A 20,648-nucleotide genomic window follows, 5' to 3' on the forward strand; every position below is an offset into this window, starting at 1 on the left:
CTTTGCGCTGCAGTGCACGTTGGCAGCAGCAGGTTTGGGGAGTCAGCGGGGGCTTTCTGTGCTGGACAGAGATTGATTGATGTTCCTGTGGTCAGCGCACTCCTTCAGATCCCCTTTAATTAGCCCCACTCAGGAGAAATGATTAGATGGAGGAGTGGTAGGGGAGGCGGGTCGAGGGGACACGGCAAAGGAGGGAAGTGGGGAAGAGGACTGGATGTCACATGCGAGGAGAGGGTGGAAGGAGGCCATTTTGAAAAAAACGATCCATTATTCTTATTGATCCAAATGAATTGCTAATGGATACTAAGGCCCCGTTTACACGTCATTTCAAGTGAAAGGGAACGGAGTGTTTTCGAAAAGTTCCAATCTTGGCAGCCCTCTTCAAAAAGTTGCGTTTTCAGTGGCTCCGAGCGCCGACGCTCGAGTTTTGCTTTTTTACTTGAAAACATCATCACTGTTTGCAGTTTTGCCTCCAGGTTTGAAACGATATGATCGATTTCTAGCAACATCAAGTGCAGTGGGGCTCCGTCTTGACATGCACAGCATGACGGAGGTGTCCGCAGGCTTGCACGTCTTCTAAAACACGTATATGTTCTATTCGACAGTATTCCAAATATCTGCCGGTGAATCTTTCACGGAGCGTTGAGAAAACAAAGGGGCATACGGAGGGCTAGTGGTGGAGGGGTTAAACCATAATCCTTTATGGAGGGAGGCTGCGGTCCCTTTTATTGACAGTGTTGTGACAATAACTTCATACCTGTTCCCAAGGTTAGCCCCAATAACATTTCACTCAAATTGCTAGTAAAACAGTAACACCATAAAGCCTCATGCGTGCACACGCGGGGACTCTGTGATTACACTCCAGCCTGTCGTAAAAAGTAAATCACGACAAATTATAAGGCTGTAGAAGGTTCGGAGGAGCCGGTAATGAGACTGTCAATGCCTCCACCGTCGCCTTTGAGCCGGTTCTTGTCATTTCTTTGGGCTGCTTCTGCAAAACATTACATAAAGCAACAAATCAGCTCGGTGAGTCACAGCTCACTTGTTATTTTTTTTTGTAATTTTATTTAATTTTTTTAATTCTAACATTGTTTGCGACTAAACGGAAGGTCCTCACCCTCGTATCACAGTTTGATGTCACTTTACTTGAGCTAATGAGCCTACTTACAGCGGTGCGACACTCTTGTTAAACCTCAGCGGCCTCCGGCATCACGCAAACAAAAAGCCGTTACAGGAAGCCGCCGCTCTCGCTTATGCTGATGAGTGCCCACGCTCCGATAAGGTGATTATGCGCCGGCGCCGCGCTGATCACGTGATCTGAAGTATTCAGAGTGGGAAGCGGCCAGCCGGGTGAAACGCCCGCATGTGGCAAACATTGACACAAAGTCGAACGCTGATATTTACAGCTCTTTGGTGAGCTGCGGGGGCGACGTCCCTGCAAACAAATCAATAACGTGGTATATAGCTTTTCAAGGCATGTCTCTTGAAAGTGTAGTCAATCCGTTTGTGAAATACAGCGTATTCCTTTTGATGGGGTTCTCTTCTTCTTAATACCTACCACATACAACACATGACAGGTAATGGGACTTCAGGCTTAAGCCCCTGGAAATCAATAGATGGTGATTTGTCTCGGGTCCCCCAGGGGGTGAACTAGGGGGGGGTGGGGTGGGGTGGGGGGGGTGGGATTCCATGTGTCGTACACCTTTTTTTCTTTTTAAAGGGAAAACAAAAGGACATAAATCTTCAACACGTTCTAACAATTGTTTCCCGCAGACAGTTCACTGATAAAAAAGCTAATTTCACACGATTTTACACTCATCAGTGATGCAACCGCCGGAACCACGGTTTGAATCCCTCCCCAGAATCTGTCGGTGTGTCCTGTCCCTTTCTCTCTGTCTGTCCCTTAACTACAAGTGTACAACTACGAGTCTCCACCTCTGAGTCTGGCTCTGCAGGTTTCGTCCTGCTAAAATTGTGTTTTTCCTTGCTTATGTGGAATTGTTGTTTGTTTTTCTTTGTGAAGAAGAACGGCTATAGAGGTTCGTATAAACATGCATAATGCAACAGCTATAGGATAGGGTTTATTTTGGGGGGGGGGTATTTCAAAGTATTTTTCACCACAATGTTTCATTAAAATTGTCTTTATATTGAAATTGGAGTCATTTTTTCATAGTAGTTGTTTGTTTTTTGTGAAAAAACAAAAAAACAAAAACCATTTCCTTTATATATATACATGGCGCTATAATAAAGAAAAACCTTAAAATCTTTCAAATTTCAAGGTTATCATGGCACTATTTTACCTGTACAGCCCATCTAAGATGAAATTGCGCTTCATGTGGCCTCTGAACCAAGAATATGTAGATTTAATTTTAAAACAACGTGTTATCATGTGAAGAGTTAGTGTGTTTAACATAATTGTGCCCACACAGAGACTTTCTACTGCCTTCCTTCACACTGACACTCGTAAACAAACTGCACGGAATAGACACAGACTCAGTCTCCTTGCTTCGCCCTCACTCGTCTCACTTGCTCGATCTGCTCGGCCACTAAAAACAAGGAGTGGACGAGTGCAATGGGAGGAGATAGAAAGGCAGGGAGGAAGAAAAAAATAATAATAAATCTATTGTATCCGTGGGCTACGGAGGAAAATGCCAGGCAGATAGAAGAGCGGACATTTTTTAGTTCCAGCCGGGAATCCATTAAGGTCATCCGGAGACGGGAGTGGAGGGAGACGCCACCCGGCTGGATGTGTTCGAGGCCTGTCAGTCTCCTCACACCGTGCGATTCAAGTACAGACCCAAGTAATTGGATGTTACCACTACTTTTTTTTTCTTCCCTCCTCAGCAGGAATAATGCGGCGCTCATTAGCGCTCCCGGTCGCACAGTGAACAAGGCCAGCCGAGTCACACTGGATCAAATAATCTGATTTAACCGAGACAACCGGTCAGTTAACCACTCAGTTCAACAACACTGATCAAAAATAAAATAAAAAATCTGTTATCAACACTTCTACATGTCTATTTCTTATAAGAACATTTTTTATAAACTACTTCACACTTTTTCTTTTTTTTTTATTATTTCTCTCAAGGTAACTGCCCTTTAGTGAAGTGGAGTGGCTCTACGTACTTTATCATTGATTTGATTTATTTTGCTTTCATTACTTGTATTCATAATTGTCATGGCTCTTCACAGCCTCGCCGCGGAGACCCTGAACGGCGGAAATTGGTGAAGATAGAGAAAAGGCTCGTAGATTACGCAGGGAGGGCCACAAACGAGCTTAACAAAAATCATTTATTGGAATTTGACGCGACTCCGTGAAACAACCCAGTGTGGAAATGAGGATTGGCGGCAGCGGCAGCAGCAGCAGCAAGGATTTATGGGTAATGTCAAGGAATATGTGAGCATGCGGGCAAATTTACATCTCAAGGACTATTTGCTTATTTCTGTTTGCACGCATTGAGATATTTTGCGGAGGGAAAAATGAACTTGTGGCCATAAATCTTCCGGTTTAAATCCGGTGAGTCACCCCGTGAGAAAAGTGTGTGACCTCCAACTGCTGAGGAGGTTACGTAAGAAAGACGCATCAAATGCAGATCACATGAGTCTCTCTGGCGACTTGGGAAGGCGATAGCAAAAAAAAACAACAACACCCAAACACATAAAAATAAGATATTTAAACAATCTTTTGTTTATCTGCTTCTGGATGGATTCAAATGGAAGATTTCACCTGAGCCACAATTTGGTTTAGAACAATGTTTAGAACATATGGGAAATTTCAATCCAACACACGTTTAAAAATACCTAATAAAACTATGGAGAAGAAAGAAGAAATAATTTTATTTATTATAGTGAGCAGGAGTGCCAAATACATTTTAGTTCCGGGGCTACATGCAGTCCAATCTCACCTCGAACTAGTGCAACATTCTGGTGTTGTTGTCATTGTCATTGTTGTTATTGTCTACTTGGGCATGTGCAGAAGAAATATTTACTCCGGAGACAGAGCAATCTGGAAAAGGTGCGTTTTCCCCATTTCCGTGGAGTCAGGGTGGTTTCAAAAAAGTTGCATTTCTCGCGGTCTCTACAGACGCGATGAAGATATCTTTTTCTTTTTTAAAGTTGCGATTTCCCCCCCGGTTTCCATGGAGACAGAGCCAGAGAATTTTTCCAAAGCTTCCACCTTGTTTTCACTCGTCCTCAAGCAACGAACGCGACAGTCGGAACGACGCGCGGAGGAAAAGGTCGAGACAATTGTGTTTAAACGTAGCGAGTCAAAAGAAAAACCCAACAGATCACTGAATATTCAATTCAAGATGCCGGAAATTCCACAGAAGACAGAAACAAAAATACAAATAATTTGTTTGTTGCCATGAAGACCATCATGTTTGCTTCTGCTTTTCATTAACGGCATTATTCCGCTCTGCTGGAAGTGCAGTCGCATGCCTTTTTACCCTCTCGATTGTTCCACCTTTTTTTTTAAAGTCTTTTCTCACAATGTGCCATTTAAAACCGTACGGACACCTGTAACACCTGATTATTGCTTTCTTTTCAAACAACAGAAACACATCAATGGCCTTTTTCGTTGAACGCATCCCCGGTATTTTACGGAGACGAGTCACGACTAGAGACTGAAGTGACACTCCATTATGCTAGCTGTCAAAACATTAATTCCATTTTTCCGAGTTTTTTCGGTTTGATTGCGAGAAGCCAGAGGTGACTAAGAAAGCACTTATTCTGTTGTGATTGTATAGTGGAGGGAAAAAAAAAAAAAAAACTCATTTTCACTCTTCAGACCATGTGACAACAACACGAAGAGCGAGTCCGCACATGGAGATGAGAAGTCAATCAATCTTAACGGCGAGAGTCACGTTTTACCCGTTTCGCATGTCTTTCTGTTGCTTCCAGCCGCCGTTAAGTCCCGTTAAGTTTCTCAGTCTGTCTCATTAGAATATGAAAACGGCAGAAAAGTTTTGTATTCCCACAAGCAGAGGCCACACTCCACCAGCTCCAAGCCAAGAAACAATTGACAAACAAACGTGGCTCTTGAGGTTTGATTAATAATTAACTCTCTTAATTAAGTTTCTAGGTTAATTGGCAGCGTAAAGACTGGTGGAGTGCCAGGTATTCACCCTTGTGGTTTCGGTCATGGGAAAGCTGCTACGCCGAGTCTTCGCGGACACATTGATTCACAGAAGCACCGGGTGCTTAAAAAAAAAAACTCTTAATGGGTTCGGGTCTGAGCTTCTCTGTTAACCGAGGTGAGTTTTAATTTCCCTAATCAATCGATTAGACGATTTCTGTTGGAGGACGGGAGAGAGAGAGTGAGAGAGAGAGAGGGCGTGATGGTGAGATGAGTGTCAGTCGGATGGGACGGCTGCCCGGTGACAGCCTTTTCGGCCTTTCGGAGCAGTGACACTCAATGAAACTGGGCCACTCGCTTTCCTCTCCAGGCACACTCTGTCTTCTTCGCTCTCTGGCGCTCACCCACACCCACGTGTTGAATAATAATGCCCACGCGGACCTTGCAGTATTGATCGGCTGCCAGAGGACACAAGGTCAAGTCGCACGGTGTCAATATTTAAAGCAGCTCTCAGCACTGGGGACCTCTACCATAACCTTATTAATATGGGGATCTACTTCCCTCTCCTGGCACAAAGACAGGCTTAACGTGGGAGTAGGACTGCATGTCCACACATAAACATCCCAAACACACACACACACACGCACACACACACACAGTCCATACTGACGTTGGTTGTTGCAATCTTAGCTGTAGACTGTCGGATAAGATTCGGTTTGTCTCCGACACAGTAATGGAATTTTCTACTGTTGTAAAGTCCATAATCACGTAACAGTGACTAATCAAACAATTATGCCACTTCCATTAAACAGGGTCTATGATTATCTGCGTAATCGGAAGCTGAAATGATCTCTTGTGCATGAACATCCTGACCCGCCGTCTCCTGCCCTTACCGTGACGGGTAACGGGACAGACGTGGCTGAGCTCTCCACAACAGTTTGAACTTGTGGAAGAAGCCTGAAGAATTTCACATTTTGATCATTTTGACACAGTATATAAAAAAGGTTCCGTATTATCAACATAAATCGACCTAAATTTAAATAGACTGCTGAATGAGGCAAACAACATCTGTCACAAGGGGGTCAAACGTGGAGAAAATTTATTCACCTCAAAATCCAACTTGCCTAGCCTATTCAGCCTTGCAGTACAGGTTTGGACCACAAGGGGGTGCAGTGGATCATTCAATGACTAAATAATACAGTGGCTAAAGCTCTAGACTACAGGACCCAATCTGGCCCTCTGCAACTGCCAACCAGGAAGAAGAACAACTGATGTACAACATAAGCATGACTTAATGTGGACAGTGTCTCTTTAAACGTCCCGTGAAATGGCAAATCACATTTTTTCCCACATACATCATTTTGTGTGTACAGTATACATCATTAGCAAAACAAACTACAGCGCCTGGCATGCTAACTACATCGCTTTCTGTCGTTTCGGTGTAAACGGATATCATTTTCAACACGTTGCTGTGTGAACGCGAAACTCTTTGACCTTTGAGTTACCCAAAACAGAATTTTAAAACCTGCAATTCCAATTTCACAAGCACAAAGAAGGCAAATCCTCTGGTCCAACTTGTGAACTTGGTGCCCTGCCTATGGGAATCCTGCACTCCACTTTGGGAAACCTTGTTCTAATCTCCAGGAACTGGGATAATAATTTCTCTTCTAATGTGCTTTTAAACAAAGCCAGACCCGTGCGCAGCTTTGTGCTTGAGTACTTGTTTAATCACCCAGCCCATCACTCAGTCAGTCACCCAATAACACAGACAAAAGGGACCCCAAGGCTCCGGCAGACAGTGTTACTCTCGAGTACAGTCCATTCCAATCAATTGTAGAAGCCTCTGTGTGTCACTTCGGCCCGTCTCACCCCGCTGTCGCCCCTCTGAGCCGATCTGCCTCTGGAGCCTGAGAAGCGAAAGGTTTTCCATCAACGGGGCTTATGCCACTTGCATGTTCAGCCTCTGTTGTTCTCACATTCGCTGTTCTTTCCCCAACACGCGAGCGTGGCAGAGATCAGCTAAGTGCTGTCAGCAAGCTTTCTTTCAATCCTCTGGTGCTTCATTTACAGCGCCATCCGCATGCAGGCAGAAACCGCTCGGCAGACAGACTGCTCAATAAGATAAGAGCGATGTTTGCCACATGATTAGGATCTTCCAGTTACCATTAAAGACAGTTTATCTGCTGCCCTAACCCCTTATTCACGCCTTTCGCTTGTTCGCAGCCTCTCTAGAGAGAGAGTGATGGAGGTCACAGAGCCACAAGGGGAAACCAGAGAAGCAAGAAGCAATAAAGCAGTAAACGCAAAACGGCAAACAGCCATTTCTTTATTTATTAGTCCATCGCAAGATGAAACCGGCCATGTCTAACAAACACGCATGGGGAACTATATTGCACATGGGATACAGGGGATAATAACAAAGGAAATGTGTAAACAGACATATAAACAGTAATTTTACCATTATTCTTATGGAAATTTCATTCAATGTTATCTGAACCCCTGAAGATCCTCATATAGTGAAATGAGTTTCTGAATAGATCTATAATATGAGCTGTATTATCTGGTGATATCATATATTTTGTTGTTTGGTCGGTTTTGGTTTTCTTCTCACACTTTGTCATAGTTTAGAAGGCAGATGTCTAAATCTGGTGTAAAGAATTTTGTTTTGGTTTGGATTGGAAACAGTGAAACAAACACTGAAACAAACTAGGTGTTGTAAACTTGGAACGTTGTTGTGCACTTGGAGCCCACGACTTTAAGTGGCCGAGACGAACACCACCCTCGAGTACTACACTCGTTACCATTGTCATATTTGTCTGATATAAACCAGTCCAAGACAGTAGACAAACTGAAAAGTAATCCTTGTCAATGGCTCTGTAATAGGGAAGGGCATTAAGAACCGGTTCCCTGCAATCATTTGCCAATTTTGGCAACGATTCCCTTATCGATTCCAGTGTGAGTGAAATATGTCTTTAATGTGAGGGGGGGGGGGGGGGGGGGGGGCGACATCATTCACCAGTGCAGCCAGCAAGAAACATGACACAAAGTGGCACAAATGCTCCCAAGTTTGGTTCCATTTCACAGTAATGGATGACTAGAGGGCAGCTTGCAACTCTTGCAACGTGGATATTTCATCAAAAGGGAGGAAATACGACCAATATGCAGAAAACATTTGCACACACACACACACACACACACACACACACACACACACACACACACACACACACACACACACACACACACACACACACACACACACACACACACACACACACACACACACACACACACACACACACACACACACACACACACACACACACACACACACACACACACAGCAGCGATAACTTTGAATAAATGTCCCGGTTTTGAGCCGCTCCGGAGTGAATCTCTTCTCTGCTTTATGGGGGACTCACCTGTACTCCAGTGAGAAGCGGGTCAGCTCCGTGTTGTTGTGGATCCATTTGAACTCCAGAGGCCAGCTTCCTTCCGCCATGCAGGTCAGCACCAGCCTGTTTCGCTCCAGGTGGAGCTGGCTGCGCACCGGCTCCGTCTTGAAGTAAGGAGGCACATCGTCTGCAAAGGAAAATAAATTCACTTATTCATTTGGAAATCTTGATTCTCAACCAATCTGGCAAATAGAATGAAAAAAAACCAAAACAATACAAAAACAAAAAACACCTGAACAGCATCTGATTAACAGACACTCGGTTTTAAATCCCACATTCCGCGTCCGGGAGGCACAACATTTGCACATGAAAACACAAGAGAGGCGAATCTCCGAGAAATCGTGGGAGTTTTAGAAATAACGGCATCATATATTTAGTGTGAATCTAACTTCCATCCGGATAAGGTGGGCACAGATAAGAAGCAAACATTGAGACTTGAAAACATTTTGAATGGAGCGACTGAGACATTAAAACAATTGGAGCCCATGCTTACAATCTGTTGCAGTCAAATAGATGTAAGTGTTCAGATGGTGGGATTACATTGAGGACAAATCCAATTCCACTGTATTTGATTATCATGGGTATGTAAACATTAGGATGCCACACTGCAGATGGGGAAAAAAAAAAACAAAAACGTCCAGAAGCCTCCCATTTGGAGCTTCCAGGCCCGGCGCGGTGCACAGTCGTGATTTTGAGTTGCTTTGAGAGTGTCGGAGGCGTCGGGCTAACAGGAAAGAGAAAGCGCAGGCATCACGTCAAAAGGAATTGGTCTTGCTTCTCCTGCTCGGCGTATTTGTGTGTCAGTAACTCATTGGCACTTTCCTCCGAGCTAGACGGAGCAGACAGGAGAGGAGTAAAGCCAAGGAGGAGGCATGAAATCCTTTCATCATTCGTTCGCCTCCACTCCGTTTCGCCCTGTCTTTCGCTCTTTCTGTGTCTCCTGAACACGCTCTGTTGAGTGTGAAGGAACGGATTGAGGAAGACCGGCGAGAACCTCTCCACAGGGTGATGCGCACACAACGATATTTATATCTCAATCAGGAGGCCTCACAGAGAAGCTGCCAAGGTCCCTCCAGGTTGTAATATCTCACCCTCAACAAATGATGCACAAAACGGAGAGCTTACCTCACCATCATTGTAAATATAGAGCACATTAATTGGATGGTTGGATAATATAATTATCAAATTGACTGATAATCAGGCATTGAAATTAAACTGTCAGGATGATGTATGGCGCTGATATTTCGCACCTCGACACACGCACTGAAGGTGGACTGAGAAAGAGTGAAAGAATGAGGTGGAAAATCGGGGATGAAAGTAAAAGCAGAGTGAAGAACCAAAGATGATTTACAAGCGTTTCACTTTCCATCAAAGAGTCGGACGAACGACGGAGGCTTCCAGTCACTTCGTTTCATGAGACGGCTCGTCGGAGGTGGGATCGAACTCTCGTATAGTCGGGATGCGATTAGTGATGTTTTTGACAGTGAAGAGGAGTGGGGACGATTATAAAAGGACAAAAAGATAAGAAACAAAGGGATAAAGTGGAAAAGCCATTTTATCACACTTAAACCCAAAACGTCTTAACAATTGTAGGTTATAAGGAAGGGCCTTGTCCAGACGTTTCACCAAAACGACAGCAAGGACAGCATCGCGCAATTACATCAGCTGCTCATTCGGGGGCGCTACCGCTCGAAACGAACACTGACCAGAGAGGAAGAAAAGCCTGACAGAGTAGAAACCAGGCTCATTGATTGGTCGAAAGCGGAACTCATACCCCATTAGCCGGCGAGTGGCGATCTACAGTCTCCCTTCTGAGAAGATATCAACGAGCACCTTCCTCACTACTTCTTCCTCACTAGTCCACGTTTACCCGCAAGACGTTTTTCAACATTTCTTTTCCGCTCCGTATCGACTTCTTCGGACTCGCGCTGTTAACTTTGTTTGTTCACGTCCCAAAACGTACTGCTCTCTAAGAGACATCCTCTGTGCCTGTCTGGTGACCCCGTGTTGTCAAGTTGATGATTCTACACCTGCAACCAATCCCTGAAAACAACTCGGGTTTGGACCAAACAGTGCTGGTGTGAACGCACCTTAGTAACGATAAGGTGACGAATGCAGACAAAATAAGAAGCCAAAGACTGAGGCCTCATTTACACGAGAACTCCCACGCCGCTCTCTTGGGAGGACGGGAGAATCCGGGCGAAACATGTAAAGGTACGCTGCAAAAGCCTTGGTGCCTGACGGGAAGAAAAAAGAAAATACTTCTAAACAGTGGTTTAACTCCCACAGATGTACCGGCTGATCCTGCAGCAACGCGAGGCCAGAGAAATGAGGAAACAACCTGAGATAATCAATTAAGCGGTGTCAAAGAACTCAGAAATGATTTCTCAGCTAATGAGTGGAAATACTTTTGCCTTGGCTGAGCAGAGATAAATCATGTGCCGCACACGGAGATACACACAATGAGAAGCGTTGCAGATGAATAAATAGCAGTTGTTTGCGGTTCAAAAAGTGCAAACACATCTCAATAAGTTGATGATGAATATTCATAAATCCCCTGCACCTTCTTGATGCATATTTATCACCAGCTCTTTGGTGGTATTTCTGACTTGTGATAACCTGAGCGTGGCCCAGCGAGCGAGGATAAATATTTATACCAAATACCAGAAGACAAAAGAGACTCAATAAAATACCACACAGTATTGATCCGCCCGGCTTTCGCTCACATTTACTACCTCGCCGTTTTTGACTTGAAAATTGGGCCCCTTGCCATTCCGACTGCAGTGTGTTCTGTTAAAATCGGATCCCTTAAGCCAGTCAAACACGAAGAAAGCCTCCACGCAGCGGAATCATGAAAAGCAGAGTCAAAACAGAGAAGCGGCTAATCAGAGAGTCACACTGTGAAGTGAAGCCTCCGTCGGCGCAGAGAGAGAATACACAATGAACCAGAAGAAAAATGAACCTTTAGGTTAAGTGATATAAGGAAGAGAAAAAAATAAAAAAGAGATATGAGAGAGCGGCATGGCAGACAGAGGGTTTAGCAGATGCAAAATAGAGATAAAATGGAAAACAGCCTTTGAGCGGCCTTTGGAGTTGAAGTGCTCGGGCATCTCCCAAAGCAGTGCGGGTTAATGCTATGCCTGGCACCGAGGAAGATAGGCTGAAAATGAGGGAGATTGAGACATGCAAAAGTGATCGGAGATGGCTGAGACTAATTGTTCCCTGGCGATGTGCGCGCCGCTTTTATCTTCGATGAGGAGATAAAACAGAATGAGGTGAGAGGCGGAATCAGATGAGGGCGGGAGTGAGAGCGGAGGGGGCGAGCCAGGCAGGATTACAGTGGAGTGGGAGGGACGGGAGGGCCGGATGCAAAACAAAATGCAAGCGTGCATACTTGGCTCACCCATAGATAGCCATCCACCCAGAGGAGTGTGTGAGGCCACAGAATGCATTGATCAGTGATGAATATCTCCAATGACCCTCCTCGTTAGGAAGTCCACGAGAGCTCATCAGCACTATCAAACAGTGGGATCAGCACAAGCAGTTTTAGGGAGAAAAAAAAACAACACTCTGGGGACATAATAATTCAGGGCTGCAGGCCAGGATTATTTTTTTATTAATGATTAACATGACAATTATCTTGGCCTCAATCAATCATAATCTCATGATCGGATATTATATGAAGGTCAGGAAATACTGGAAAAATTTTACTATGGCTACAAGTCCCTACACTGATAATTACTTCAAGGAATCAACACTGATTCGCGTAATTTTAAGTTTTTTGTTGAGTCAAGAGTTAATTTTCTTGATGAAAAGTTTGTGTCACAATGGATTTGAATCTGACCAAAACGAGACGTACACTAAAAACAGACGCACAAGCAGGAAAGCTAAGATATATACAGAAATAAACCTCGGGACAGAAGCCAATTTGTTCTTGATTCACAGTGATTATGGTTGATAGGCTTAGTTTTCACATGCGCTGAATAAAGATTCTCGGAAATGTTTAAAACGCTACACGGACAGTGCACTTTATCTGTTGTTTTTCTTAAAAGTTCCCCACGTTTTGTCTTTTTGTTGTTGTTCCCTATGAAACAGCCAAGTAAAGTAAACAAAGCTATTTTCAAATTGGTCGTTAGTTGGAATCTTTGGAAAAAAAAACCTCAGATCTATACAAAACTTTTTTTGACAACAACTAAAGTGGTTTTGATGGCTAAAGTATCTGTGAAACTAAATCACACTTTTAACAAAAGTTGAATTTGCTGTCACTGGCGTGTTCGCGGCACAATTTCCACTCGGCAGAGGTTAGCGACGAACAAATCGTCGTCTACTGTATATTCATCTCTGCTTTGTCCAACTTCAGGTCGACAAATATGCCGGTTACACACAGAGTTCACATCAGTACTGAGGTCCAAGTTATACGTAGATGTACGACGTAAATCCACTTGTTTTTTCAATCAACATTGCATACACCGTCCTCCAAATCCCCCATGATGCATCACGCAGGTGCCAGATTGCCTATACCCCCCCCTCGAGGATGATAAGCAAAGACTCCCGACTCTGTTTCTGATTGGCTCATACTCGCTGCACTCACTGGTTTGATTGGTTAATGTCTTTGTTTACCGTGCAGCACGAGAGTTGATGAGCCAATCGCAGGCAGAGTAGAGGAGGGGGATCATGATGAAGCAATTATGGCTGAATTTTAAATAGAGTGGTCTAACATGCATGTGTTTCAAAAAAAAAAAAAAAGTGTTTTGGGCTTTAACAGAAGGTGAAAATCGAGTGTATACCCACTTCTCCTGGGATCACTATTCGCCACTTGTTGACATGAACACATATCCATGCCTTTGGGTCATTTTAGAGTCGCCAATTAGCCTCCAAGCCTCAAAGCCATGTTTTCAGACTGTGGGCAAACACCTGAAAACTACCACAAGCACATGTTTTAATGTTGCACTCATGAGACAAAGGAATTACCAACTAAAGTTTTAAGAAAATAGGGTTTTCCAGCAGTGCAGGGAACATTGAACAAAATGTACATTCACATGCCGTGAAGTAGAACAGTGGCGCTTCCCTTCACGGTTATCAGTGAGGCGAATGAAGTGACCGGCAGCACACACTTCCTGCTGTATCTCCGTGATGGCGTGCGGTCTTCCTCGGCTTGGCGCCCTCCGGCATTGCCAACAGAACGCACTCAATAAACCCACACAGGGAATTGCATCAGTTATTTTGCATGACAGGTTGAATTTTTCATACTGAGCTCCGTCTAAAAAAAACACAACAGTTTTTTTTTTATTTATTTATTTTTATATCAAAATAAAATAAAATACATAAATATTAAAGAAATTGATTTATTCTCATTTTAACAAAGTGAATGAGTAAAACGTAGTTGGTATGTTCTGAAGCGGAGACTCGGGAGGGTTTCAGGACATGATGATAGCCGACGTAATTGAGAATTTAATGAACTTTAAGAGACATACTAGCCTCTAGAGGTGAAGCCAAACATATATGTAATTGGAATACTCGGGTAATATCGTTCATGTTATATAACGGCACATGAAATGCAGACAGCCAATGAAATGCTTTCATAGACGAACCCAACCCAACAACCACCAACGGAGTGCATGCGTGCGTGCGTGCGTGCGTGCGTGCGTGTTCCTCATCTGCATCCAGCACAGCTCATGCCAGAGGACGCTGTCTGGGGTGACGGCCTCGCTCGGGCTCCAAGCGGCGGTTGCGTTTGGTGTGAGTGTGTACGTGGGGGGTGAGTGTGTCACAACCAAGTCTGCGGCACAGTCAATTAAATCAGCTCTCTCATTAATGAGAACAGTGCCAGGTACAAATGCCTGCCCCAGGCTGAGAATCCATAATTGAGGAGAACTTGGAGGATTTATTTCTGAAATAACAAGAGCTACAAAATCAAAAAAAAAAAAAAAAAAAAAGAAGAAATCGCCCATTTCTCTCCTCAAACTTCATGATGAAAGGTCAAAACAAGGCTTTAAATTGTCGCCACGCCGTCTGGGGTGTAATGGCTGGTAGTTTCGAGGCAAAATGGGAATTTAGTCCCTTTGAAATACAAACTACACAGGTGTCCACACATTGGATGGATGGACGGATGGATGGATGGATGGACGGATGGACGGATGAAAGAAAGTACTTCTTACAGTTTAATCAGGTATCTCCAGCAGATTAAGTTTCCTTAAAATTGCAGTTTTAACTCAATGTGACTTAATTCAGATGTGCAATTCTGACCTTTTTTAAATGTCATTGAATCAAGCTGTGACCTCAGGCAAAGTGTGTTCCCACCTGTACTCTGAAACACAAGGTTGTTTAAACTCTTGCAGAAAGAATACGAACCATTAAACCGAAGTTAAAGAAAGCTGAACATTGGCCCAATTAATCTCATCTGTGATCATGTACTTTTTCAGGGAAAGCTATTCCCTTGTCTTCGTTGAAATACAAAACTCCTACAAAACAGACTAAAGAAGTTCTTCTTAGTATATTTAAGCGCTGGCGAGTGTTTCAATTGCCATACTTTCTCAGCTGTCGCGTGCCCATAGTGGTCTACACAGAGCTGAGTTTTAACGGGGAAGTCACTTCGCATCCCAGAAGGCCGCGGTAATGCAGCTGAGCCGAGACGACCAACCTCCCAAGTAGCCCCGTCCTCCGGGGCCCGGCGCTACCGGACACAGCATACATATTTCAGCTGTAGCCTGGGGGGGGGGCTCCCACACACACACACACACACACACACACACACACACACACACACACACACACACACACACACACACGCACACACAGAAATAGTGGCAGTCAATGCGGCCAGCCCACATTGCGTCGAAGGTGAACCTGCGTCTGGAGCTCCGGGACCGTTTGTGGTTTCCTGCGTGATTTGCTTATTTCTACACAACGGCCATTTGTTTGTTTCAATTCTTTGATGGCAGGTGTCAGAATGTGTTTGCGATGTTGATGAGGATGGAAGTTTCCTGGTGGTCTAACTGAGCCGCCAATGGTCCCGCTGGGTGTGAAAATCTGTTCCACTGTCGGTCTTTATTTAGCACGCTGGTCTAGAGCTCTTGCTGCGGGTAAATAGTACTGTATGTGTGTGTGTGTGTGTGTGTGTGTGTGTCTGTGTGTGTGTAAATGTGAGAAAATGCGTGGGAAGTGCTCCAAAACGTAATGTATATGAATGTGTTACTGTACAATTGGCAGACGTGTGTGTGCTGACTGATATTTTACTCATCCCTCAGAGACACCCAAACCCAGGCCAGCTCCTGATTTCCATGATGCAGATTCATATAAATAGCAAATTACATCAACCTAATCAGCTGAGCCCGGCTCGGCTCAAATGTACATCGCACGTACATAATATATCCAATCATGCACATACATGTGCTCAATCGGGCATGTCTTGCTCAGGCCCACAGCTTTTGGCACTTCTCCAGTGTGTTACCGTCGACCTGTTTTGCTCCATTCATTGCTCAGTGGTGCCTCCCGCTCGTGCTCCGCCCCCTTCCTTTGCCGGTGGCACTGCATTTCCCAGAAGGCCATCTTGCCGGAATCTTTACTCCAGCTGGTCGGCTCTGCTCGCGCGACTTTACTTCGGCAAGTCCAAAAACTCACTATATTCGTCTGTTTTTGGCTATAAAAGACAACTTACATGTCCTTTGTGTTATAACAGGGGTGTCAAACATAAGGCCTGTGGGCTAAAAACACCAAGGAAAGGGTGAACATTTTGAGGAAAACATTGATTTTTAAACAAATTTCTTACGAGTAGAGGACACAACATAACACTGAGACCTATATCTGGGATGCTGCTATGAAACCAGCCCCAAAGCTATGCTGTCTAGGTGAATTTGTAAAAAACATGCACAATGCAACAGTTTAATGGGCATTTTACTATATTTTGTATATGAAAATTGGCATTTATGTTGAGATTGTTTTCGAATTTGGTAGGTTTTTCTTCTGTGAAAATATAGACATTTTCATCACGCAGACTCTGCATCACAACAAATAATGAAATGTTAAAATTTGAATTTAAAGGTTATAAAAGGCACTTTTTTACTGGTCCGGCCGACTCCAGATGTAAATTGTGGCTCCTGAACTACAAATATAGATAAATATCAATATATCATGACATTGTAAGGACACTTCACTAAGTTCTAGAGGGATAACTTTCTGAAAAGTAACTACTGGTTGAATATTGGATATGTCAAAAGATTTAACAGAATTCAATGAAGTCGATTATAACACCCCACACACATGAAAAAAAATAAATAAAAATCTCCATTTATGCGTCACATGAATATTCAGCAGTTTTCTCTTTTTTTCTTTTTTTGTCCAGCTCTCACCAAGCGTCGGATAAGGACAAGCGCTTCCCGGCCCACAATCAATCAGGGCCGCTCAAATATTAAAAGTGTCTGCCTCTTTAAACACGCTGGGCAAAGAGGGATAGCGGTCGTAAATCTATGAGCTAACCTTTAGCCGCGACAGACTAAGCTCTCAGCTTGCATGCTTACCTTTATCACTTAACCCACAGCAATACTTCCACCGGCTCCGGTAATGACTTTCAAAGCTACACCGAGCTGATAAAGTCGTGAAAAGGCCGACACACAAAGAAGAAAAAAAAAAAAGATAATCACACAGTCTAAAAAAAAAAAAAAAGAGCTGATTTATTGTGTGCTATTACATGTTATATATAATATTCCTGTTACGATTATGCGACTGCCTGTTTCATCTACATACTAACTTGTGTGTGTGTGCGTGTTGGTTTGTGTGTGTGCTTACTCAGGAGCAAGCTGGTTTAATTTCCCACAAGATCCAGAAAGAAAAAATCTCCTTAGTGGAGCAGTGTGGTGCACAGTACACTGAGCATATTATGCTATTATGTTTATGGAGGCAAATCAATTCCTGCATTATGGGACACAGTAAGGCTGAGAATCGTCTCGTGTGTCAGTCAGGATCATATGGATAAAAATTCTGCATGAAGCATCTCGGATAACCTTTTTCGCTTGTTCCCTGATCGGGTCTTTGGATTGAAGCCCCCCTTTTTGCATGAAGGATATAAATGGGAAAGAAAGCATCCAAATTCTTGACTTTTTGATACTATATTGTACTAGGCGAGAAGCTAAATGCTGAAGCGTTTCAGGGCCTCAAACACCAGGGATGCTAAATGCTACACATGATTTAAGTATGACTGATGCACTCATTAAGAGCGAGCTCGGTTTGTTCGTCATATAAAGGCGACGCCCTGCGCTATGCCAACTGTAGACTGTAAAGCTGTTGAAAGTGTGCGGAGCATCGACGTAGAGGCTGTGCGGAGGTGGTTCGCGGCAAAGCACATGTTTTAGTAGTATGAATTCGACCTAATGGCATTTAATGAGTACTAGTTTTGGTACTCGATAAGTTGCTAAAGGTTAGTTCTCATACGTACACCTTTAAAAAAGTGGTATCGGTGAATCTCTAGGTTTAAGCAAGTATGAGACTCAGGCAATGTTATTGCAATACGAAGAAATCAAGCAGTCACACCGAATAAAGGACTGCGCACACACACACACACACACACACACACACACAGACACACACACACACACACACACACACACACACACACACACACACACACACACACGCCTCAGTGACCTGACTAACCCGTGGCTTAAGGATGGGGTGTGTCTGCGGTCCACTGACAGCCTGATGAAAAATTAACAATGTGGAACAATGTTCTTCACCTCTCAATAATGTATGTGCAGGTTACAGCAGGGGAGTCACAGACAGGGGGCAGCGGTGGGGGGTGGGGTAAGTCTTTCTTTCACTCACTGGATACAACACACACACACACACACACACACACACACACACACACACACACACACACACACACACACACACACACACACACACACACACACACACGCACACGCGCGCACACAAACACACGTCAATACACCTCATGCAGGTGCCGGGGCTGCCCATGCGAGTGCTCATCGGGCTCAAAGTGCGAATAAACTGAGCAGAATATTGCTCGTGCCTCCAAAATCACACTTTCAACACCCGCCTGGGACACCGCCATGATATTTCCATCCCATTTTTAATCGGAACAGACTCTCACATGAAATACTGCAAAATATCACTTTGGTGTGAGCAGAGTGTCCAGACCAGCAGGTTGCATCATTCTCTTCTAGAATGTCATTAATGTAGTGGACAAGTCTGTTTATTGTCATGTTTCATAGTGTGTTTTCTCTCCACGCTCCTTCGGCACTCATGCTGAACTTATATGTATTGTTGAGGTATTTATTTAGACCGACAGATTTATCCTTCAGTTATTAATGGAGCGTCTCTCTCTCTATGGCAATCTTATCAGATGACAGTACGCATGTTGTTTAGTTGCCATGGCGATACGGCATCACATGACGGTTAAACTGTGATCAGGATGATGACGATAGTTCCTTAAACTTTTTCCACATTTGGCGAAAAGGAGTGAGAAATGTATCACTTTTATTGAAATATTAACAAACACAAAAAACACACAATCATGCATTTGTGTACACACACACACACACACACACACACACACACACACACACACACACACACACACACACACACACACACACACACACACACACACACATACACACACACACCTGATCTGCACTGTTTGCGAAAGGCCCTGAATTCGAGTCACTACTCCAAACGAACCATCTGTTCGTATTAAAATTGAAAGTAACACCTGTAAATAAACGTGGTAAAAAAAAAAAAAGACTTTCGGACACTCTTTCAAAATAATGTCCCCAAGATGAGTGTCGACACATTGTGCTCTGTTCTACGAATATATTTGAGAGTGTACTTGCTTTAAAAGAGAAATTTGGGGGATAATTGTCTAAATTGCCACTTAGCAGGGATGATTAGTGCGGGTCAATACGCAGAGCGTTTGATAACTGAGGTAGTTTGAAGGAGAGGCCATTATCCGGCATCTCTTCCCATCCGGCGCTCGTTCACTCTGAAGTGTGGCAGGAAACAATTCCACTTCATTGCCTTGTTAGAAGCCTTTTAATGTACCAGAGTGGGATTTTTAGTCAGCCTTTGTTATTGCCACATACTAGCTACTTGTGGAGAAAAAAAAACGAAAGAAAGAAAGAAAAGAAGGTCATTTTAACATGGGTTCCTCTCTGATCGCGTTTCTCTGCTTCAATAAAACTGTGATCTGCTTTTAGACTCTCCCATGACATTCACTGGAGGTAGCGACTGTCACGTTAATACTCTGTGTTTGCTGTTTGTCTCCGGTAATTGTACACTTGTTTGCAGAGATACAGCATCCATACAAATGCTGATGTTGCCCAGCAATTTCTGCATTTGTATACCGCCGTGCCGGCTTTAATGCAAACAGCAGGCGGATTCTCACTGGTGATCTTTTTTTTTTTTTTTTTTTTGCTTTCTTCTACACACACACACACACACACACACACACACACACACACACACACACACAGTAAGCTGCGGGTCTCCGCTGCATGCATGTGCACGTCGCCCACCTCATCCATCTCATCCCCGTCTCTGTTGGCAGCTTTACGCTCGTCACACTGAGACAAAGCCACGTACATATAAACAAGGAGAACCCCCCCCCCCCGTGACAAACACAGGCACATGCTGCACGTTTTCCAGAGTTTGCAGGTTCGAATCCTGTAGCTGTGGCTGACCCCCATCAGTTCCTCTGAGCGCCGTGATGTGGCCGCACCTCTACAGCGTAGATATTGGATGGGGAAAAAGGATTTTGTCGAGGGGATTAATAAAGTATGATTGGATTAGTTCATGTGTAAATAATGGCCATGTTTTCACTCCTCGGCAAGCCAATTAGCTCCTTCGTGCTTTATGCTATACATTGTTCTTTGGCCTCCTACGGTGTTTTCTCACAGTAGGTTTTGTCCAACTCGGATTACCCTCCACCGAGCTCATTTCTGTTATTTTAAGTGTTGGAAGATACAAAACAGAAGCCTATAAGACCTCGATTACGTGATTCAACACTTTCTTTTTTCTCCCACTGCTTCTCTGTTCGAATATACGTCGTAACAGATAGATTATCCATTAACCAACCAGGATGACATATTATATTCATAATT

The 20,648-nt window shown here is 43.9% G+C and overlaps 1 protein-coding gene across 1 annotated transcript in view; it reads right to left on the minus strand.

Moving 5' to 3' along the window:
* Positions 1 to 20,648, minus strand: part of sdk2b (sidekick cell adhesion molecule 2b) — a 297,955-nt gene that overhangs the window by 79,763 nt on the left and 197,544 nt on the right. The window contains exon 2 of the mRNA XM_080480850.1: positions 8,500 to 8,659. Within this exon, the coding sequence (XP_080336976.1) occupies positions 8,500 to 8,659 (160 nt within the window). The remainder of the gene's footprint in view (positions 1 to 8,499; positions 8,660 to 20,648) is intronic.

Source organism: Lipophrys pholis (assembly GCF_963383615.2).
Source record: "Lipophrys pholis genome assembly, chromosome: 1".
Classification (NCBI taxonomy): Eukaryota; Metazoa; Chordata; class Actinopteri; order Blenniiformes; family Blenniidae; genus Lipophrys; species Lipophrys pholis.